The sequence below is a fragment of the Delphinus delphis genome, chromosome 1 (assembly GCF_949987515.2).
Source record: "Delphinus delphis chromosome 1, mDelDel1.2, whole genome shotgun sequence".
Taxonomy (NCBI): Eukaryota; Metazoa; Chordata; class Mammalia; order Artiodactyla; family Delphinidae; genus Delphinus; species Delphinus delphis.
Window position 1 is genome coordinate 14,906,815 of NC_082683.1, and position 22,649 is coordinate 14,929,463.

The following is a 22,649-nucleotide window of genomic DNA, read 5'->3' on the forward strand; positions in this document are numbered from 1 at the left end:
GTCCGCCCGAGCCCGGGGTGCCTCTGCGCTGGCTCTGAGACCTGCCTTCCCCGCCGGGGGCTTTGCTCTGGCCCGTGGACCCCCCCACCCTGCGACGCCCAGCACCACGGCTCCCCACCTGGCGCACCCCCACTACGCCCACCTGCCGCGGGGCGGCCTGGATAGCGCCCACTCGCCCTGGGTTCCCACCTCCCTGGGTCCCTGCCCTCGACCCATCTTACCGCCCGTCCCCTCTAGGGGCTCTGCTCCCACCCGGCCAAACGCTCCCAGAGTCAGCGTCCCGGTCCTCCTGACTTTCGGCCCGCTCCTTCTGGAGGGCTCAGCTCATCAGGTGCCTCCTCCCAGACTTCTTACCGGTTTGCTCCAGGTGTCCCTACATCACACCCGAGGGAGCCCAAAGGCCCCCTCTCCATCCTCCTCGGGTTGCTGCCCCTTGACCCAGAGCCCCATTCATACCTTCCCATCTGCGGCCCCGGGGGGTGGTCTGTTCTCACCGACTACGCCCATCCAGCCTCTGCACCTGCAGGTCCCTCTCTCCGTCTTCCCGCCCACCCTACCTCGTCCTCCGGACCCCTTTCGGGCCTCACGTCCTCGCCCTCCGCCCTCATGGTCCCAGAGCAGGGCCCCGCCAACAACAGCACCCTGGACTGGGAGTCGGGGCCGCCATCGGAGCCGGGGGGCAGCGGCTGGGTGGCGGCCGCGCTGTGTGTGGTCATCACGCTGACGGCGGCGGCCAACTCGCTGCTCATCGCGCTTATCTGCACGCAGCCCACGCTGCGCAACACGTCCAACTTCTTCCTGGTGTCGCTCTTCACGTCGGACCTGTTGGTGGGGCTGGTGGTGATGCCGCCGGCCATGCTGAATGCGTTGTACGGGCGCTGGGTGCTGGCGCGGGGCCTCTGCCTGCTCTGGGCCGCCTTCGACGTGATGTGCTGCAGCGCCTCCATCCTCAACCTCTGCCTGATCAGCCTGGACCGCTACCTGCTCATCCTCTCGCCGCTGCGCTACAAGCTGCGCATGACGCCCCCGCGCGCTCTGGCGCTGGTCCTGAGCGCCTGGGGCCTGGCCGCGCTCGCCTCCTTCCTGCCCCTGCTGCTGGGATGGCACGAGTTGGGCCGCGCGCGGGCGCCCGCCCCGGGCCAGTGCCGCCTGCTGGCCAGCCTGCCCTTCGTCCTGGTGGCGTCGGGCCTCACCTTCTTCCTGCCCTCGGGCGCCATCTGCTTCACCTACTGCAGGATCCTGCTGGCCGCCCGCAAGCAGGCCGTGCAGGTGGCCTCCCTCACCACCGGCATGGCCGTCCAGGCCTTGGAGACGCTGCAGGTACCCGGGGCGCGCAGGGAGACCCGGGCTTGTGGGATGGAGAAGAATGAGCAGCCATTGGGTGCCCACTAGGCATCCGCCATGTAATATACAATTGCTGACGACCTCCGATTGGTCATTCCCAGTTCCCACCTTTCTTCTGAACTCCAGACTCAATGTCCAGCTGTCCACAGGACGCTCCAGGATGTGGGGCAGTCTTCTCGAAGGTAACATGTGCAACAGGGAATTCAGGGGGTCCCACCTCTCCCCACCTGCTTGTCCCCCCGTCTTCCCCATCGTGGCAAATGGCACCATCATGGCATCGCACGCCAGAAACTTAGGAACAATTTCTCTCCCTCATGCTCATGGGATTCATCTGCAAGGCCTGTTGGTGCTGCCTGTAAACATGTGTCACCTCCAATGCCACTTTCCTGATCCAAGCCACCATTGCTTCTTACCCGGGAGCCTTTCATAGTCTCCTGCTGGCTCCTCCTGCCTCCACGCCAGACCCCCTCCTATCCATTTTCTGCACAAACAAAAGCAGAAGCGTGATCACCTCACTCCCTTGCTACAGACCCTTCAGTGGCTCCCCATTGCTCTCAAGATAAAAGGGGAGACCTGTGTCAGGATCTGGCCTCGGGATCCGGTCCTGACCACCTCTCCAGCTGCACCTCTTCCCCTCCCCGCCCCTTTCTCTGCAGCAGTCCTGTGGCCCTTCTGACACTCCTAGTAGGCACCAGACTGACTCTGTGCCCAGGTCTTTGCACTGGCTGTGCCCTCTGCCTGGAATGTTCTTCCCCTGGAGCCACCCTTGCCTGACTGAGACTCTTCTTCAGCTCACAGGTCACCCCTTCCCAGAGGCCCTCCCTGACCACACTGTCTGCAGACCTCCCTGCCCTCCCCCACCCTTTTATTCTTGATCCCGATACCCAGTTTATTTGTTGATCTGTTCCTTGTCTGTCTCCCCCACTGGAGTGTAAGCTCCCACGAGGGCTGGGTGTATCTGAGTGAGTTTTGATCTCCACTGTGCATAGTAGGTGTTCACTGGTTACCTGTGAATGGGGTCGGCGCTCTTTGCTCAAGGTCTGCAGTGCCTAGAGTGGAGTGGGTCACACGGTACCCGAGTCCTATTGTTCACGCCAAGGGATGGGACTTTAGACTGACCAGGCCTGAGCCCTAGAGAATTAGGTCACAGGCCCCCAAGAAGATCCCAGATGGGCTCTCCAGTGTCATCTTGGTGTAGCCTCAGGTGGAGGAGGTGCCTGCAGGATGGGAGGTACCTGGGGTGGGGGGGGTCACTGGATAGATGGGGGCTCAGAGGCTATCACCCTGGTCGGCAGCCCCCCCAGAGCGGCTTACCCGTGTCATCCCAGCAGTGACGCCCATCAAGTAGGAGGACAGGGTCTTGGGTGGACAGGAGGTCCTGGCTGCGGCCCTGCTCTCTCCCCCATCTGTACTCACTGGAGAACGTTCTTGAGTCTCAGCAGGTGGTTGTGACCCTGACTCGGTTCTGCAGCTGTAGGGCAGCTGCCCTGGGCCATCCGTCCTCTCTCCCTGGGTTCTTGTAAAGGAGCGTTTCCCAGACGTCAGGCGTTTGAGAACTGCCTTGTGGTATCTGCCTTGCTACCCCTCCACCCACCCTCGCACAAGCCTCAAGCCTCTTCATCCGTATGTCCTTAGCATTTCCTTGGAGACGTCTCATTTATCTTTTTACTTCCATGAACTTATTTAGAAAGAAAACTCCTTTTCTCTTCCGGAAATGGACAGTCAGCATCCTGGCCATAAATAGAAGGTGATCACGAACACAACCTCACTGAGGTTGCAGAAGCACCAGCAGCGTTACTAAAGCCCAGCTTGGATGTGGCTGGAGATGCTGAGCCTGAGGCCGGCTTTCTCTCTGTTAGACGTTGGAGGGATGTTAAAGACACAGTACCATTGACACGAGACTTTCTCTTGGCATAACCAGAAGAGCTGGGAGGGAATTGTAAAGGCCTGTGTTCCTACTCTGTGACTCAGTTATTTTATAGGGTGTCCACTTACCACCCAAGGGTATCTCCAATTCTCACACTCTGGGGAGCTCTGCCCCAGTGACTAAGGAGGTGAGAAGTTGGCCGGCCTCGGTCTGGATTCTCGGTTCCAGCAGTGTCTGTGATGCATAGGTTTTCTTTCCATGAAGCTAACTGGCCAGGATTGTACCTGAGACTGTGGCCTCAGCACCTGGGCAGGTGTCCCCCGAATGCTAACAGCTGCAGCTCCACAGCCCTTGAGCGCTCTCTACCTGCCGGGTACTGAGCTGAGTGAACCCCCCGAACACCCAACGGGACAAGTAATCATCATCCCTGTTTGACATCTGGGGAAACCGAGGGCAGGTGACGCCCAGGGTTGCACAGCTGGTTAGTGAGGTTCCAGCTCAGGTCTGGCTGATGCCAATGCCTGGATCTGAGCGTCGTGCTGCCTCTGGACAGTGACACGCTCTTAAAACATTGACCTCAGGGGCGCCACCCGGTGTGAGACCCTCCACGCCACCGACTGTGCCTTCTCAGTCTCCTCTACTGGGTCCTCCTGCTCCTCCACCAACCGAGGCATCCCCCGGCCTCAGTCCTCTGACCTCCTTGCTCTTTTCCCACATTCACTCAGTGAGCTGGTCTCGTGCCATGACCAGAAGTACCACCTACACACTGATGACTTCCAGCCTGGGCCACTTACTTACCACCGCCCGCAACAGAACTCCGGATTTTCCAGGCTCCAGACATCGTTCCTCCCTTGTCTTCCTCATGTCGACTAACTGATATGAGTTGCTCAGGCCAGGAACCTTGGAGGCAGCCTGGATGCCTCTCTTTTTCTCACACTGCACACCCAGCATGCTTTCTGCTTTCAAGACACTTCTCATGTCTCGGTTGCCTCCCTTGGTCCCCTGGGCTTCTGATGCCTGGGTTATTGCAGTGATCACCCACTGGCTTCCTAAGCCCATCCTTGCTCCCTTCTGATCTTACACAGCAGCCACAGAGATCCCTTTAAAATGCAGGTCCTGGGAATTCCCTGGCGGTCCAGTGGTTAGGACTTGTCACTTTCACTGCAAGCTGTGAGGCATGGCCAAAAAAAAAAAAAAAAAAAAAATGCAGTACCTGTTATGTCATTCCTCTGCTCCTTCTCTGGCCTCCTTTCCTTCCACCACCCTCCACACTCCTTCTATTTCAGTTCCCCTGGCCCCCTTGTTATTCCTTGAGCATACCAAGCACACTTCTGCCTCAGGACCTTTGCACTTGCTGCTCCCCCTGCCTGAAGTGCCGTTTCCTCACATCTCCGCACGGTTCTTCCCCTAACTTCCATCACTTTCTTCTGGCCTCTGCTTGGCTGTCTTCCCTAATCACTTCGTCAAGAGTAGTAACGGCCATACTTGTCCAGATCCCATCCAGTCCTAATTTCCTAAGTTATTCTCAGCAACAAATACCACCGCCTGACATATTATATACTTTCCCATTTACTGTTTGACTGTTTATTTCCTCCTACTAGAATGTAAGTTCTATGAGGGTGAGGACTTGTCTTGGTTGCTATATTCCCAGAACTTAGAACAGTGCCTGGCGTGTCATGAGTGGTCAGTGCACGGTGATGAGAGAAATGAAATGAACAACAGTGCTTCACAGAGCCAGGGATTCAATCCCAACTCACATCTCTTCCTTTTCTCCCACTTTTAGAAGCAGTTCTTGTAGCTGATGAATCCTGCACTTTTTAGTACATTGATTCACTTCCTTGGTACTGTGTTGAGTACCTCCCTTGTGCTGTGGTTGCAGGGATGAGTGGGTCTGAGAAGATCCTGCCCTGCTGGAATCTACTTTCTAGCTGGAGAGAGAGACACTGATCACGAAACCCTATCATGAGGAGGGCTCTGGAGCTTAGAAGAAGGGTGCCTCCGCCAGTAAACATTCAGGGTCTATTACTCCCTGTGCATACGTTTGCAAACTAGAGCAAGGAAGTCACGAAACCAAAGGCTGGGAGGAGTCTTCACGGGTCATTTAGCTGTGGCAGAATGACCCGCAGTATCTCAAGCCAGAAATGTGTTTGTGCAAATTCTTCCTACTTTCTGGAAAGCCTTTTCTCTTTATTTGAATGAGACAGTGTCAGACTCTACCATTGCCCTTGCTTCCAAACCCACTCAGATCCTAAGCGAGCCTCCTGCAGGGCAAGTTTCCTCATTGCCTGGAGAATTGCCTGCGTTTGGGGAATTTGCTTCTGGGATGCTGCCTCTGCTCTGGCCTCCTGGATTGTGACCCACTTACCCCACCCAAGCTGGCCTGCCCCAGAGTCCAGCAGCATCCAGCCTGGGGACAGAGGCGTTCTCAGTGCCTGGACCTAAAGGAACTGATGAGAATGAACAGAACTTGGGGGTGTGTTAGGCCCCTTTCCTCTTCTTTCCAGCCCCACTGAACCCTTAGCTCCTTCTCCGATCCAGCCTCTAGCTTCCCCACAGAGGGAAGGGGGCTGGGCACCAGTCCCTGGAGTCCTGGCTCTTCAGGGGTTTCGGACAAGGGAGCTGAGCTGGCTGGACCATCTTTCTATGCCTCTGTCCACCACATCTGCCTATTGATGTGAATGGCCTTTTAAAAAGCCACTGGTTGGCTCAGCGGTTTCAGTCAGGGCTTCCCAGCCCCGGGGGCTGTAAGAAAGAGTTCTGCTTAGAGGCCAGGCGGGGCATATGGGCTGGGGTTGGAGAGAAGGGTGTGAGAGGCGGTGGTGGTGCCAGAGTGAGATGCCGCCAGGGCAGGAGTGTGTGTGTGTGTGTGTGAAAGGTGGGTGCCCATGTGGGGATGGGACGCATCCTTGGGGGATTCCAGAGGGACCAGTGTGGGCGCTCAGCCTGCTGGGGAGCAGCGGTGGGAGGCTGAGCTGGGAGTTCCTGCGTTCTTAGTCTCTTTCTCTCTCTGCCAGAATTCCTGTGTCTCTGTGGTCAAACCCCTTTCCCTATCCTCTTCCTCTGCACTGCATCTTTTCCCCTTCTCTATCCCCCCTCCTTCCATTCTAGCTCACCCCTCTTTTCCTTCTGCACCCCATATCTTCCTCTCTCCCTCAATTTCTCCTCCTTTTCCTCCTCCCCCAGCTTTTTCACGCTCCATCCCCCAGCTGTGCATCATTCTGTCCTAGTGATCCATCTTCCCTCCCATCTCTGCTTCCTCCTCAGAGGAGGCTGTGATCACAGAAATATCTTGGAGGGGGAGGAGGGGGCTGAGTGGGAGGCAGAGGAGCAGAGGAGCAGAGCCGAGCATGACAGCCTTTGCTGCTGCTCAGAACGAGGTTGCCTGGTGCAGCTGGGGCAGGGCACAGGAGCTTGTGTGTCTGGCTGAGCACGGGTTCAAATCCTGCCTCTTTCCCGTCGCAGCTGGATGACTTTGGATGAGTCACTCACCTCCGTCTATCTCAGGGGTAATGCTATTTATCATGTGAGGCTGTTTGAAGAATCAATGAGATGATATATATAAACCTGGCGCACAGTAGGTGCTTGACAAATGTTAATTCCTATCCTTTCCTCTTGATGGTAAAAATGCACGGTTCTGGGGAGCTCACCCCTTTGAGATTTTCTAGGGGGAAAAATCACCCTCGCTGCCATCAGCAGCCTCATCACCATTATGAAGGAGCCGAGGTGAACACAAATAACGATAAACAACAAGGTAACAATCACACGTTCAAGTAACTTTCTATTATCTTATTTAACCCTTACTACAACCCTACGAGGTAGATGCCATTGTAATTGCCATTTTACAGATGAGAAAGCTGAGGCATAGAGAGGTAAAGTACCTTGCTTAAGTTCACTCAGCTAGTGAGTAACAGAGCCATGGTTTAAACCAGGCAGTCTGGCTCCAGGGTCTATCCTATTACCCTCACACTATGATTAGTTGATCGTACAAATTTGAAATTACACGAGGGAATACATAAGTACACTTTAAAATGAAAATTCATCCATAACGATAAAATAAAAGACCTCTCTGACCTCATCCAATCACCTCCCACTCCTACGTCTCTCAATGTCTTTCCGGTTCTTTTTCTGTGTGTTTCCATATTTGTTTATGTACCTAAAGAAACTTAGTGCTTTGCTTTGTGTATTTTTTTGAACAGAGGGAATCATGCTGTATCTCTTGTTTGTACAACTTGCCGTTATCACTTGATACTGCGTCGTGGAGATCCTTCCATTTGATCAATTCATTCTTTTAAACATCTGTGTTGCATTCTATAGTGGTAACGTACCGGGGTTTATTTAACCACTCTCCTTTTGATGGACTTTTGGGCTGTTTCCAATTTTTTTCCTATCACGAAGGGTGCTGTGGTACACACTCTTGTCCAAGCCAAGTGTAGAGACAGAGGTACGGGTTTTTATGGACATAAGGATCTGTAAGCGGACTTGCCTCCTGGAAGGGCGCTGCCAAATTGTCCTCCAGTAGCTGCCCTCTGACAGTGACAAATGCCACAGACATGTATAAGGGACATGCAAACAACAGAACGTGCCACGGGGCCATGAGGTGGCTACGGGGCAGAGAGAAGTGGGAAGGGTGAGGCTGGCATCAGCTAGAACCCAGGGTGTGGCCTGGCGGTTGCCACTGGCTTCTGCTCCATGAGGGACTCTCAGTGACAGTGGTGGGGTTTTACTTGGGGATGCCATCCTCCAAAACGGAAACGGCCTGGTGAAGTGCAGTTTCTGGAGCCAGAGATGACTTTGATTCCTAACTCAGCACTTGTCTGCTGTGTGACTCCTGGGAAGTTATTTTGCCTCTCTGAACCTCATCTGCAAGATGGAGATTATAATACCTTCCTCCCATAAAGACTCAGTGGCAGAATGAACATCGCCTGCTGATGCATAGTAAGTGCTCAGTAAGTGGAGATGATCATTTGGGGTCACTGGTACTTTTATTTGAGGCTTTGTACTGGCGTGATGTGACCTTGGGAAGGTTCCCCCACCATCTCTGAGCCTCAATTCCTTCTCTCTTCCCTCTTGCTTGTGTGCTTGGGTCAACTTTTTGGGGAGAAGAGGAGAAAGAGAAGTACAGGTTTGTTCCTAGGAAGACTAGAGAAGGACTCTCTTAGTCCTTCTGGATCATCCTCCCCTGATGGCTGCCCCCCAAATGTCTCCCTGAGTACCTTGCTACCCTAGTGCCCTAGAGCTCTAGCAAGATCACAGCTGTCTTTTGCCCCCTCCCCAGGTCTCCAGGGGCCAGGGGCTACCCGTGTAGCTAGGGCTTTCTGGAGACGGCGTCTCCCTCTTCCCCATATGTCTGTCCCCACTGGTGGCAGCAATTCAAAGTCACGGCAGATCCTAGGAGATTCTTATGGGGAAGCAGGAGCCTCTCCCTCCAGGTTGAACAGGTTGGCCCACGGGAGCCATATAGAGTTCACTCTGGAGAAGAGAAAATGAGAAGGAGAGAGAAAAGCAGATCCTCTTTCTCTTCCTTGCTGTAGCATAGTGGCTCAGAGCATTTGTCCCGGCATCTGTGCTGCTTTGGAAAGCTCAAGCTGCTGGCAGAAAAACAGGGCTCCCGAAGGTGCTAAAAACTCCCCCAGCCTCATACTCATGCTGCTGACTCGACATCGGGGCTGCTGTGTATCTACACTCACTCTGTGTCAGGCACTGTGCATGCACGTGTATCCACAGGTTCAAAGCAACTCCGTAAGGTGAGTATTTTCTCCCATTTTACACATGTGGAAACAGAGACTGTCAAGATCACAGGGCGAGTAAGTGGTAGAGGCACGATTTGAAGCCAGATCACTTGTCTTAAAACAAGCTCTTGCCTCTGCATAATGTTGCCCCACCAAGACAGAGGGGAGAAGTCAAGGGCCTCTGTTAGGCTGCTCTGGGTGTCTTTGATATTTGTCTAACCAGATTTCACTTGGAGAAACACATCGAAGGGTGGGAGTTGCAGTGTGCCTGTCTCCCCTCTCCTGCCACTGCCATTCCAGACCCTATAGAAAGATATTGTAGGGATGCAGCTGGGGTTTCAGCACCATGGACAGTAACCAAGCCTGGCTACCCTGAGGAGGCGGGGAGAGAAAAAGGGCTGGGAGGGGGATGGGGTAGGGGGTTCGGCTTTGGTGCTCGAAGGGCTGACACAACTTGCCTTTGCCTCCTCCGCCCCATTTTCATCTGTGAAGGTTGCCTGGGAATCTGGTTCCCTTCCTGCCTCCTTCTCTTTCATCTTCCCATACCCAAACTATCCTTGGTTGCCTCAAGAGCTAAGCTGGGCTCTCATGCAGTTTAGGAAATGTTGGGGGGAAGCCCCTGGCTTTCAAAGCCCAGGTATATTCCCAGGCAGCCCACATGCCCCTTCACAATTCAATAAATTGTGCGCACCTCTGCATACCAGTATTTACTTAAAAATTGTCAATATAGGTGGCTCTTGCCTTGTGGAAAGCTGATATAGGAAAATCCAAATTGATTACAATACATGGTTCAGAGGAGGGCTTCACATTCCAGCTTTCATGGACCCCTAGGGGTTTCATGGATGGACTTCACAGTGGTCTCTGAACCCTCTGGACATGAGGGAACTTTCTTCTCTGTGTGTGTGTGTATTTATAAAATTTTATAAACCTTTTGTTTTCTGAGGAGTGGTTTCGTAGATTTCATTAGCGTCTCAATGGACTCACAAAGTTGAAAAAATTAAGAGAACCTCTGGGCTAATGGGTCATCTGGGATCAGTGAGCCTTTTGAACGTTTTGGGACGCCTGCGCTCCCATTTGTAAAGTCACATTCTAACCCCTCGTGCCGTGTTCCCCGTGGAGCGGCTCCTAGCTTTTTCCTCCTCCTCTCCCCTGGTTCCCGCTCACGGAGTCCACGTGTGCGAATGGAGATGTCTGTCACTCCACAGTGAAATCTGTGTGTAAAATGCCAAGGTTGCTTGCATCCCTAGTAATTTATACAGATTTAATTGTGCACGTTTGTTTTGGGCACATATTTTCAAACATGCACTTTATTTTGTGGAGTCTGAGAGTAGTGGTGCAGACAAAACCATCACTCCGACATATGAAGAGAATCCGTAGGCAAAGAGATCGCCGAGCCCTGGACAGCAGCGGTCCTCTTCTGTCAAGTACTGTTCAATTGCAGCTAATTCGTGTAGTGCCAAAGTGCAGTGCAGGACAACACGGCCCCAAACACAAATCCAACAGTTCAGAAGACCCACACGCCTTGCAAAGGACAACATTTGACACTGGCCAACACACATGACCATGAGCCCCGGCACCTAGGAAATCTCACTGTACTCTCTAGAGCTCCTCGTGAAGCGCTGGGTCAGGGTCATAGCTCGGGGCAGGACCAGGACCAAGGCTCCGTCTATTTCTGGAATCAGGGCTCAGTCTGGTGCTAAAATTGGGCTCAGTCTGGTCCGGGGTTGAGGCTCAGTTTGAGATGTTGTTTATGTAGGGCTCCACCTACGGTGGGCATCAGGGGTTCAGGGCCATGAGTAGGGTTTAGCTTATTGCTGATGTCAGGGCTCGGTCTGAAGCCAAGATCAAGGTTCAGTCGGGAGTCAGGGTCAGGCCTCAGTCTAGGACTGCAATTGGAGCTCATTCAAGGGTCAGGGCTCAGTTTAATACTGGTACTAGGGCTCAGTCTAGAATTAGGAGGAAGGCTCAGTCTGTGGCTGGGAATAGGGTCAGACTGGGGCGCATTCTTCACTAAATCACGTGGCTTTCCTTTCCTCAGGTGCCCAGGACCCCGTGCCCCGGGGTGGAGTCGGCTGACAGCGGGCGTCTAGCCACCAAGCACAGCAGGAAGGCCTTGAAGGCCAGCCTGACACTGGGCATCCTGCTGGGCATGTTCTTTGTGACCTGGCTGCCCTTCTTTGTGGTCAACATAGCCCAGGTAATGCTACCACAAGGGGCAGGTGAGTCCACGCCCGGTTGGGGAGGCCCTGAGCCCCACCCCTGCCCAGACCCGGGGAGGGAGGAGGGCGGGCTGCCCCTCCATGTGTTTATGTGTCTGTCCCATCCGTGCTGGGTGGGGTGGCCTGCGTCCCTCCTCCAGGACCAGGCATGACGTGCCCCATCCCTCCAGGCCGTGTGCGACTGCATCTCCCCGGGGCTCTTTGATGTCCTTACATGGCTGGGTTACTGCAACAGTACCATGAACCCCATCATCTACCCGCTCTTCATGCGGGACTTCAAGCGGGCCCTGGGCAGGTTCCTGCCGTGTCCCCACTGCCCCCGGGAGCGCCAGCCCAGTCTTGCCTCGCCCTCCGTGCGTACCTCTCACAGCGGCCCACGGCCGGGCCTGAGCCTGCAGCACGTGCTGCCGCTGCCCCTGCTGCCGGACTCGGACTCGGACTCGGACCCGGGCTCGGGGGGCTCCTCAGGCCTGCAACTCACGGCCCAGCTGCTGCTGCCTGGAGAGGCCACCCGGGACCCCCCGCCACCTGCCGGGACCACTACCGCAGTCAGCTTCTTCAACGGTGATCCTGCGGAGCCCGAGCTGCAGCTGCCTCCGCTTGGTACCCCGAGGAACTGACACAGGCTTGGAGAGCTGGACCGGATGGGACCAAGTCCCTGAGGCCCTGGACCAGCTCTTGGCTAAAACCAGGATGCTACAGGTCTCCCGGGAGCCCGCTGAGCTCCAGGGCGCTGCACGGAGCCAGCTCCCCGTGCCCACTCCAGGCCTCCCACCTGGAGGGCTAGTTGCTGGCTCTACAGTTTTCTCCAGGATGCCCCACTATTGAGTGTAGCTTGTGGCTGTGTGTAGAGCAAGGCTGGGGGACTCCAGGGAGTGGGGTAAGGACCTCTCGGCCCAGATTAGGATGAAGACAACCGTCTCCTTTGCACATTTCTGTCAGACTGCGTGGGAGGGACACCTGTGTCTGCAGAGGCAGCTTGGCGCTGGGCCAAATTCCTCGGTCCTCCAAGTGTGGTCCGTGGGCCGCCGCATCAGCTCCCGGGAGCCTGTTAGAAACGCACACCTCTGCCCCCCGACCTGGTGTTCAGCGGGTGGGTCCTGCGCACGTTATGGTTTGAGACGTGCTGGTTCAGGTGATCTTTAACCCCGAGGATGGTTTGCTAGACCGTTTTTGGACCAGTCAGGTTCTCAGGATACACCTGCCCACACACAAAACATCTGAGCCTGGGAGTCAGGCAGGCTACATGTGAACCTCTGCTTCACCACCTACCAGTCCTCGTACAAGTTACTTAACCCCTCTGAGCCTATTACTCCACGTGCAAAATGGGAGTAACGATGCCTGCTTCATAGGGTGTCTTGAGCGTTAGGATACTGAACACAGAATGCCCGGCACTCAGCAGGTGGTCGGCTGGTGGTCCCTGCTGTTACAGCTCCTGGCCATCCAGCCCCCTGGCCTCTGGCTGAGGGCCAGGAAGGGCTCTTTGTTCCCACTGTTCTTCCACCTTCCTCCTCGTCTTCAGCCCCGGCCCGGGTCCCACAGCCTGGCTCGCTCTGGAAGCTGGGTAGGGCCCCCACCCCAGCTCCCAGGCGGCTGCACTGCGTCTCCTGGAGCCGAAGGGAGAGCTGGTGGCTTCTGCTCAGCACCAGGAATGGTGTTCCTCTAGCCTGGACTTCCTTGGGCCTAGAAGGGAACCAGCTGGTGGGGACAGAACCAGCCCTCGCCCACCTCCTTCTGGCCTTCCCAGGGCTCAGTGGGAGTGGTGGCCATCGGGTCAGCAGAGTTGTAGAGCTGTCCCTGGCATGGGCTGGTGCCCTCGGGCAGGCAGGTGGACCCTGGCACGGGGCCTGCTTTGTTCTGACGGGGGAACTCTTGGTTCCCAAAGCTTACCTACTTTAGGTTTCTTTTTAGTCAGAGGTTTTTCTTACTCTGCTTCCCACCTCCAAGTTCCATCCACCCAAACTCCCAGGGGCCTCCACCGGCGGCCTGGAGCTCTCCTTGGTGCTGAGTAGACTCAATTCTGGCCATGCCGCTGGCTGTAGAGGGGCCCTGGTGCTACTGGGGCTCCCCCTCTACCCCCAGGCCTGCCCCAGTGGACTCCCAATAAACACTAGCTGAGGCGGTGACCGTGGTGTGAACTGAATTCAGGCTGTAGAAGCAGCTGGTGACGTGGGAAGAGACTCTGGGTGCAGGTGTCCTGGGTTCTGGTCCGGACTCTGCCCTGAGTTTGCTTTGGGACCTCAGCAACGTCATTTCCTCTCTCGGGGCCTCAGTTTTCCGTGGGTGACATGAGCTGTTTGGATTAACAGCAGTAGGAGTTCTGTAAATAGTTTTTGAAACAAATACACGTACCCCTGAGGACCAGTTTGGCTCCAACACTCTAATTCCCCTGCCTCTCCCCACTCCTCGCTGCCTCCCCTGAGCTTGTCAATATTTTCTCTGCCGGGGCCTTGGTTTCCCCATCTGCACGATGTGGGGGGGGGATTATCTCTGGCCCGCTCATTCAGAGACAGTGGGAGGACCAAAGGGGATGGTTCCAGGGATGCAGATCCAGTGGCTAAGAGCTTGGGCTCTAGAGGCCGACTGACTGGAGCTTGAGACTGACCAGCTGTGTGATCTTGGGTAGCTTACCTAACCTCTCTGGGTCTGCAAGTGAAAATGAAGATAATAATAGAACCTACCTCATAGGGTTGTTGTGAGGGTCAACTGAGACAATGCAGGTAAGCACCCTGTACACAGTAAATACCTAATAAATGGTAGCTGTTGTTATTATTTATTGTTAGAATCATCACACCTCTGTTTCTGCTATAGGAAATCCTTTCCCCATCTAATTCATTCTCGTCACAGGCCCTGTCCACACTGCCTGCTGATCCAGCATTTTCCACCACGTTCTGTAACACTTCTTCACCACGTTCTGTAATTGTTCTGTAACAGTTATATCCAGGGCCACTACGCGGCATAACTTTGGGGGGCGCCCTTCACATCACGTCTTTATGATGCTGCCCCTGTAGTTGTGTGGTGCACAGCCTGTACAGCTGCATGTGGCAGACCTCATCGGATCTCCCAAGAGCAGAGAGAATAAGCTGCCTGTCCCACTTGTCCCTGCTCTGTAGGCGTGGCAGTGGTGCCTGTGGGCGAATGGGTCGGCAGACACCAGGCTTGTGAGGCTGGGGAGCGTGGCTGGGTGGGAGCCTCAGGCTCCACAGAGCTCCTGAGCCACCTGATGGGCAACCAGACCCTAAGCTCTGACCCGCAGCACAGGAGGCCCACGGCTGGTCTAGTCCTGGGGCTCTACACTGTGCTGGGTTGACTCTGCAGAGCTCTAGCCTTGCTTCCTTGGGGAGGCGACGGTGTCTTCTTACAATCCCCCTCCTTCCAGTACCAATGTCTTCAATTTAGGAAAGACAGTGGTGGAAATTCTGCATCTCCAGCGCTCATGTGAGGGACCCGGTGGAGTGGGGTAAGAGAGCACTGCATATAGAAATCTGGGAGAATGACTCTTCCGGGGTCAGTCCAGCCCTGGGCAGGACCCCTGTGTCTCGCTGGTACAGTCGGGGCAGCCCAGTGGGTTGGGGCCCACGCCATGGCTGCAGACAGGGGGGCTCTCAGCAGGGCTGGCAGCAGCAGGAAGAGAGGCCCCTTCAGACTGGTCCAGTCTCACTGGCACTTGGGCTTGGCTGGGGTCAAGAGATGTGGCTGCGCTGGGGGTGTCTCCCAAGGGGGATGTGGGACCTTGGGTTTGCCCATCCTGGTTGGTGGTCTTATCCGATGAGGAGGGCGCTGCTGCCTGGCGAGGCTCCTCTTGGGGCAGGCTGCCTGGGGCCAGCAAGAGCCCCTTCTCGTCCCAGCCTGGCTTGGTGTGGATGCCCACGGCCTTCAGGATGACGTCCATCTGCTTGGCGTAGTCCAAGTGGCCGCTGACCTGCAGGAGGACAGTGAGTGAGGACCACGGGTGGTGGGCAGACCCCAGTCCTCCCCAGGGCTCCTGGGCCTCTCCCTCCGCATCTTCACCAACCAGTCACCAATGCCATGACTCCAACCCTCAATGATTCTCAAGTCCAGAGTGGGTGGGAAGCCTCTGGGTTCAAAGCTGCTCTAAAATTTCTTAAATAAAGACGAAGGAAGCTTCTCTACAGAATCTGGGTCCTCTGGGGGCAGGAAAGACCCTCCTGTTATAGTTGGAGTGGAAGTTCCTGTTCTCTGCCTGCAGCTTTAGGCTACAGTGGAAGGGCTCTGTGGATCACCAGCTGTGGGACCTTGGACAAGCCCCTGTATGCCTCTGACCTCCATGTGCCTCAGCTGTAAAATGGGGACAGTAAGAGTAGTTACATCAGAGGGTTGTTGTGAGGGTTCCTCCAGGAAAAAGCCCCCAAATCTAAAATAGAACTATGGCTAGAAAGATTGCCAGGTACTTTCTACGATTCACTCTCCCCCATTCCCTTAGTCATAAGAACTCCAGTTTATAGCTGGGTACGTTCTCCAGCCTCCCTTGTTGCTAAGTGTACTACGGTGATGAGTTCTGGCCAATGAGATGAAGCAGCAGTGTTATGTGGCGGTCCTTGGAATTCTCTTTAAAAGGGGGAGTGCTTCGCTTTCCCCCCTATTTCCTCTTTCTTGCTGGCTGGAATTCAGACAGGATGGCCAGAGCTGTGGCAGCCGCCATGAGCCATGAGTTGGCTCACTAAGGATGGCAGAATAGCAAGACAGGGAATTTCGGCCCCTGAAAGCTATGGAGCCACCAGCCCTGAACTGCCTCTTCTAGCCTTTGCCTATGGGACAGCATCACCTCTTGTGTGTTTAAGCCACTTCATCTGGGCCTTTATTATGGATGGAACCTTCACTAAGACAAGGGTCAAGAACTCAGAAGTGCCCACCCCCTTCTTGAGAGAAGAGAGACTCCCCTATTTTTGTGTTGGCCTATATCAGCGACTGAAAAATAGGGGTGTGATTGGAGTGCCCGATGCCTAACTGTGAAAACGGACAATGGTCGACACACAGTAGGTCCTTAATACCTTGTAGGAAATGAGTTTATTGAACATACTCCTTTGACAGGTACTGGCTGCTAATTGGAGGTGAAGAAATTGAGGCAGAGAGGTAAAGTGACCTGCCCAAGGTCACCCAGGTGTCAGAGCTGGGGTCTGAATCCAGGCCTGTTCACGTCATAGAAAATCAGGTGTGTGGTGGGGAAGACTTTAAAAATCATTTTCATTTTACAGATGAGAAAAGAGAAACCCAGAGAGGGGTGGTGGTTTAGCTTAACGACACACAGCACTTGAGACACTGAGAGCAGAGGCTGCTTCGCTCAAATCTCCTCCCTGAGATGGAGCCTTGCACTCTCCCCAGCCAGCCTAGGGTGCCTGCTTTAGTGCCAAAGGCAAGCACAAGACAGAACAGTCCTTCAAGGCTGAAGAAGAAGGTTTTTGTCTAAAAAGGAGACAGGAAAGCACTGGGGAGGCTTGGGCTGGGGAGCTCAGGAAGCAACACAAAGGCTCGGCTGGTAACACCTGCATTTCCATTCGAATCACAAATCACACCGGGTTATTCCAATGACTTTGCAAGAACACAAAAGACAATTCCCTGTACAGTTTTGTCATCTTCTCATAACCTGCTTACTTCTTGTTCTTTTCTTTACAACCACTTTTAAAGAGTGTTCAGTGAAAACACACACATGTATACACACAGAAGAGGCTTTTCAGATCCCTGGGTTCAGGGTGGAGGTCAAGGTAGGGCAGCATCTTTCCATAGCGGGTGGACATTAGCGGCTGCATGGCGCTAGAAAGAACCTAAGTTTGGAATCAGAGACACGGGGGTTCCAGACTTGGCTCTGTCTCTTTCTAGTAACTGGGTGAGTCTGTACAACGTCCTGAGACCCAGCTTCCCTGTCTGTAAAATGAGGATCATGACACCTCATACCTTGAATGTCTGCTATGAGAGCTCCAAGGGCCTGGGACTTTGTGGGAACTATTCTGTTCCATATATGACCCCAAACACTTTTATAGGGACATTACACAATTAGGGTTAGTGATACCCATCGCATGGGGTTGGTGGGAAGATATAATACAAACCACAAGGCACAGCACCTGGTACACAGTAGGTGCTCCATAAATATGAGTTCCTTTTAATTTAATTTTCTTGGAAGGAGGGATAGAAGGTAGGGAGTGAGCTAGGCAGATCCATTCAGGAACCCAAAACGGCTGCTGAAGCTCCAGCCATCACGTCTGAATTCGGGCCAGCAGTAACCTAGACCCACAGGGACAAACAAGGATGACCTCCCTATACCTTTTTAATGTTGGTGAAGGGCTGGTACTCGGGCTGGGTGGAGGCAGGCAGGACAGGAAGGGAGGGAGGTGTTTATGGCTACTGGCTACAGCTGATTCCAGATGGAAATTCCACTGTGCAGCTGCCCTAGAATGCAGAGCTCTGGACCTTCTTGGCTACAGGTTGGTCCAGGTCTCAGCCAAGCCTAGTCCTTGACCTGCCAATTCTGCAAAGACCCAGAGGCAGAACTGGCTGGCAGAGTTCCAATTGTACAGGTAGCCAGAGGGATGGGAGAGCGGGAGTGAAGTGGATGGGAAAAGAATCCCTTCTGAGCAGTGGAACATTCTGGCGCGGCTGATGTCGGATAAAGATTTCAGCCCAAGACCATCTCCCTGGCTGTCTAGACTGAAGTCTGCCACCTGTCCGGATATGCTGGATGTCCCTGGTGCTGAGAAGCCTCCCTGACCTTCCCACGCTGGTTACGGACCCTTCCTGGGGCTCCCCTGCAACAGCACTCACTACACACCATCGTCTTCATCTGCTTGCCTCTGTCTGTGTTCTGATAGACCGTGTGGGCTGAGGAAGTGAACACCTCTAACTCACCTCTACTCCCCACATACAGCCCTGTACGCTGTGGGTGCTCAGGGTAACCAGAGCCGCACAGGATGAATGGGCCTCAGCGCTCCTGGTTTCCTGCCTTGCAAGACACCTTGACTTACCCAAACCAAAGCTGCTGCCACCTGTCTCTGCCTGGTCAACAATTCCCAAGCCTATCAGGCCTCCTGGGGTTCCTTTACCTCTTGGGCCTCAGTTTCCTCCTCTCTAAAATGGGGCTAATAAAGATACGTACACCATACACCATGTGGGCTGGCTGTGAGGATTCAATGAGACAATACACGTCACAGGCTTATTGGCCTAGAGTTGGAGGTCACTGACTGGAAGCCACAGAGATGCGTGAATGCAGACAGTGTGAATGCACTGGTTAAGAGCCCAGGCTCTGAGGTAGGTTCCCTAGTTCATCTGGCTCTGCCACTCACATGCAGTGTCCCTTCCTGCGGCCTCAGTTTCTATACCTGTACAATGGGGTTATTATCCCTACTTCATGGGACAGCTACGGGGATCAAGTGACATAAGGTCTGGAAACCATGCAGACACTGACTATTGTTGTTATTATTGTTATTATTCCTGAATGTCTATTGTGTGCCAAGCCCTGTGCTAAGCTCGAGAAGCCAGCTGGCGTTCTTTTGGGACACCAAGACTCCAGAGACCCTGGGCTCTGGAGAAACCTCGTGACGTGGCCCCCGGGGTGGCAGAAACCCCCATGCGCTGCAACCCAGTCCCCACACAGGAGAGCCTGAAAGGTGGGCAGGCAGCCTGGCCTTTGTCTGCTCCGTTCACCAGAGATGCCCTCTGCCTGCGACAGGGCCTGCCCCTGGCTCACTCCTGCTCAGGCTTGTCCTGAGATCAGGAGCCGCCGCAGACCACGTTTGTGTCCCGTGGCTGACGCTGGGATGAGGCTCAGAGGGCCCTGCCCACGTCAGCCCGGCAGGGAGAAGGAAATTCTCCTGTAGAAGGTCCTGTAGGTTTCTGCTCCGAGCACAGGGCAGCCAGTGCTTCGCAACAGCAGTCACGAGGACTCTTTTGCCAGCAACCTCTCTTCCAGCAAGAATTTTCAAGGAAAAGAGGAGGGCAGCACAAAGGCAATGCTAATTACCTCTAATTACCCAGAAGAGGAAAGCACTGCTTTTTGTGATGTGCTCCTAATGCGATAAAGAGCTATTGTTAGGCAGGAGCTGGGAAGCTGCCGTGAAGGCAGTCTGAGTGGGGAGAGGAGTCTCTGAAGCTGTGGTCCCAGAGGCAGAACTGAAGGTGGACACAGGGGCAGGAGACGTAGGAACCAGCATTAAACGAGGGCCTACTGTGCACCAACCATATCGCATGTGCCCTGGAAGACAGGTGATATCTCTTGTTTCTAGGATGAGGAAATCGAGGCACAGAGAGGTTCAGTCACTGGCCTAAGGTCACACAGCCAGTATACCAGTGGCAGAGCCTGGATTCTAAGCCAGGCCTCTCCGGCACCAAAGGCTGTGCTCTTCCCACTGTATCCCATTCAGGGGCTTCCCAGGGCAGAAACTGTCTTTCAGGGGCTTTGTAGCATTTAAAGGAAATTTTCATTTGAAAGGAACATTCAGCCATTCCTTTTCACATTTGATTCTTGTGGCAGAGGAAGACCCCTGGAGTGGTGAGGCATCAAGTCACTTCTCCCCTTCACCCCATCAGGGTACAGGGACCCTCAAACAGGACAGAGACCCCTGGACATGGGCCAGGGGGCATCACTGAGTCCTGCTGTTTCCTGGTCTTGTTACCCAGCTTTCCTCACTCCTACAGGGAGGTGTACAGCACAGGCTCTGGACCTGGTTTCAGAGACCAGATCTATGACTCTCTGGCTACACTGAACCTATTCTCTCAAGCCTCAGTTTTCCAGTCTGTGACTTGGGGATGCCCAATACCCACTGTACGGGATTGCTGTGAGATTGACATCACGTGAAGCAAGTCTATCAGGGATAAAGATGATCTAAGGAGATGGCTCTAGGGCTTGAAGTTCATGTCTGTCCTGGGAAGACTGCCTCCTGAATTAGGAGTGATAAGTTTCATGGGTGGATGAGTCTAGAAACTCTTCTTATTCTTGGACCAATACCAGCCCCCAAAGCTGCCGGTCAGGAAGACACGGGACTGCTTCACTCGTGTTGTCTGGTGGGTCAGGACTTGTGAGCTAGGGCCCTGGGAGTCTGGGGGAGTGAAGATATAAGCCAGGACAAATTGGCCCCAGTGACATGGTGGCAGGCTGGGTGGGAGGCCCAGGGGACCTCGGGGCAAGGTCACGGCCCACGAGCTTCAGTGGCAGCAGTGCCTGATAACGTTCTGGTTTTAAGTTTTTGCGCTAGAATCCCCCTGTGCTCTCTTCAACCCTCAGTCAAGTTTCAATAAGCGTGCAACCCAGCATTGGCTGTGCTGGTGGGGGTGGGTCAGGGTGCCCGGCTTCCCCTACGACGAGGTGCAGTGTGTGTGCATGTGTGCGTGCGTGCGTGCGTGTGTGCGTGCGTGCATGCGTGTGTGTGTGTGCGTGTGTGTGTCGCCGGGCCAGGCTGCTGTTGAAGCTGAAGGGAGAAGCCAGGGTCCTCCGGGGTGCCCCTCCCCAGGGGAGTTTTCAGATGCCCAGGGAGGGGCCTGGACTGTCTGCTCTCAGGTAGGATGGTGCGGCTGGCTCAAATTACTGATGTGGTACCTGGGGAAATTGGGTTACGCTCAGGAAATGCTTGGTACTTGATAAACGGCAGCCGGCAATGTAATCATTGGAAAACAAAGTTCCTGTTCTCGTGAACCTTGCAACCCGGGAATTTTCACTGGCTGAGTTTGCCTGGGGACATAACTGCAGCTCAGTATATCCTCATCCCCCTGGCAGCTGGCACCTCTGCCACTGGTTCTCACATCTACCCAACGGGGGCGATGCCCACTGGCTTCAGTCCTGCTCAGCCCTGTCCCTGCTCTGTGACCCTGGGCAAGTCCCTCAGCCTCTCAAAGCCTCAGGGTCCTCATCTGTACAGTGGGGTTACGGATACTGCAAAAGGTATGAAGCTATTATTAACTCCCTATGACAGACATGTGGTGGGTGGACGAGGTTCCTTCAAGCCCAAAAGATGGCTCTAGAAACTCAAATTAGGTTTGTGTAGCTGCTGGGGTGGGCTCCCTCGCATTGCATTCCATTCCCAGCAAGAATTCTTTTCATTGTCTGCCCTGCCTAGTCTGAGATATGTAAGAATCTTTGGGGAGTATGTTTAAAATGCAGACTTTCAGGCTCCACCTCCTAGAGACTGATTTAGGAGGTCTGGGCAGTGGGGCTCTGGGATCTGCATTTTAAATAAACTCTCCAGGTGATTCCAAGGTGGGGGACCTGGGAACACACTTTCCCTGCTCTGTATTCCACGGTTTCACAGCCTGGAAATTGGGTGCTTCTGCTCTGGTCCAGCCTGAATGCCTCCACTTGTGTCCTCTGGTTGTTTTGGTTACTTCCAGGAGAAATAGACTGTCCTGACCAGTAATGTCGGCTGGGGGAGTGAGTGGGGGCGGTGGGAGGAGGAGTGGGGAGGCGTAGTGGGAGGGCAGTAACATAGGGGCAAGAGCATGGGCTCTGGAGGTTCAAATCCAGGCTATTAGTTGCTAGTTGTGTGATGGGAACTTTTCTAAGTCTCAGTTTCCTAATCTGTGAAATGGGGATAATAGTGCCTGCCCCAGAGGCCTGGGGACAATGCCCCAGCACAAGGATGGTGCCCGTGAACAGGAGTTACCTCTTCCCAAGTGAATTCTCATGACCTCCCTCCTCTGGGGTGGACTGAGCCCGGGCCAGTGTCCCTGGGACCTGGGTTGCTGGGCTGGAGTAACGAAGTGCCCAGCCCTCCAGCCCCGGGAGGGACAGGTGGTACTCACCATGGAGGACAGGTCCACGTTCTCCACCCTCTTGTCCTGCAGCAGCACGGGCTGTAGGCCGGCCACTCGGAGCTTCACGGAGGACGTGCGGTAGACAAAGCCCAAGAGCCAGTCCCCACTGTGGGCAGAGAGGACGGAGTGAGAAGGGGCGGACGTCAGCCTCGGAGGGCCCTGCCTCGCCCCGGGGGAGCCTGGTGGGACGGGAGCTTCTGTGGGAGACCAGGGCCCCGCTGCACCCGTGTATGATGGTGGGAGCTGCAGCCACTAGCATTTCGGGAGCATTGCCCAGGGCGTGGCAGCTCCAGGGAGGCTGCTTTGCTTCCTGCTGGGCCCCCAGAGCAGAGAACAGCGCTGGCCTGGTGGGCAGTAGACGAATATCTGTTGAGTGAGTGACTGAGGAAGCTGGATGAAGTTCTCCACAGTCTGCATGTGGCTGGGTGAGCTGCTCTCAGCTGGGGAGGGTTTCCAGCTCCCAGGGTGGGGGGTGGAGGCTGGTCCAGGGCTCCCTGGGAGACGAAAGAGAGGCAGCAGGGCGTCTGCCTGGGGGGAGAGGATCACGGGGAGCTGGGGCCACCGTGCTCCGTGGCTTGGAACTCTGGGTCTGGGACCCCATCTCTCTTTGAGCTGGAGGGACCAGCTGTGCTTTCTGAGACAGGCCTGGCCCAGCCTGCAGCTCTCCCTGCCCTCAGCCACCTAGGAGGTGAGTGCGGCCCCCCGGGGCAGGTCACAGCCCTGGAACACTCCTCC

The 22,649-nt window shown here is 54.8% G+C and overlaps 2 protein-coding genes across 6 annotated transcripts in view; one reads left to right on the forward strand and one right to left on the reverse strand.

Annotated features, from left to right (window-relative positions):
• Positions 1–606: 606 nt before the first annotated feature.
• HTR6 (5-hydroxytryptamine receptor 6) lies at positions 607–12,266 on the forward strand. Its single transcript, XM_059994797.1, has 3 exons — positions 607–1,320; positions 10,979–11,137; positions 11,330–12,266. Exons 1-3 carry the CDS (start codon positions 607–609, stop codon positions 11,777–11,779), a joined length of 1,323 nt encoding a protein of 440 aa, XP_059850780.1. The 3' UTR covers positions 11,780–12,266.
• A 1,654-nt stretch (positions 12,267–13,920) lies between these two features.
• Positions 13,921–22,649, reverse strand: part of TMCO4 (transmembrane and coiled-coil domains 4) — a 95,396-nt gene continuing 86,667 nt past the window's right edge. For all 5 annotated transcript variants that reach the window (XM_060015419.1, XM_060015421.1, XM_060015416.1 and 2 more), the window contains 2 exons: positions 21,903–22,020; positions 13,921–15,081 (listed from right to left, as the gene is read on the reverse strand). In XM_060015419.1, coding sequence (XP_059871402.1) covers positions 14,668–15,081; positions 21,903–22,020 — 532 coding nt within the window. In that variant the 3' untranslated portion in view covers positions 13,921–14,667. The remainder of the gene's footprint in view (positions 15,082–21,902; positions 22,021–22,649) is intronic.

Excerpts from the sequence above, each read along its gene's own strand:
- HTR6 (XM_059994797.1), top strand. The coding sequence starts at position 607 with ATGGTCCCAGAGCAGGGCCCCGCCAACAACAGCACCCTGGACTGGGAG. Across the intron at positions 1,321-10,978 it reads AGGCCTTGGAGACGCTGCAG|GTGCCCAGGACCCCGTGCCC; the intron begins GTACCCGGGGCG and ends TCCTTTCCTCAG. Across the intron at positions 11,138-11,329 it reads TTGTGGTCAACATAGCCCAG|GCCGTGTGCGACTGCATCTC; the intron begins GTAATGCTACCA and ends CCATCCCTCCAG.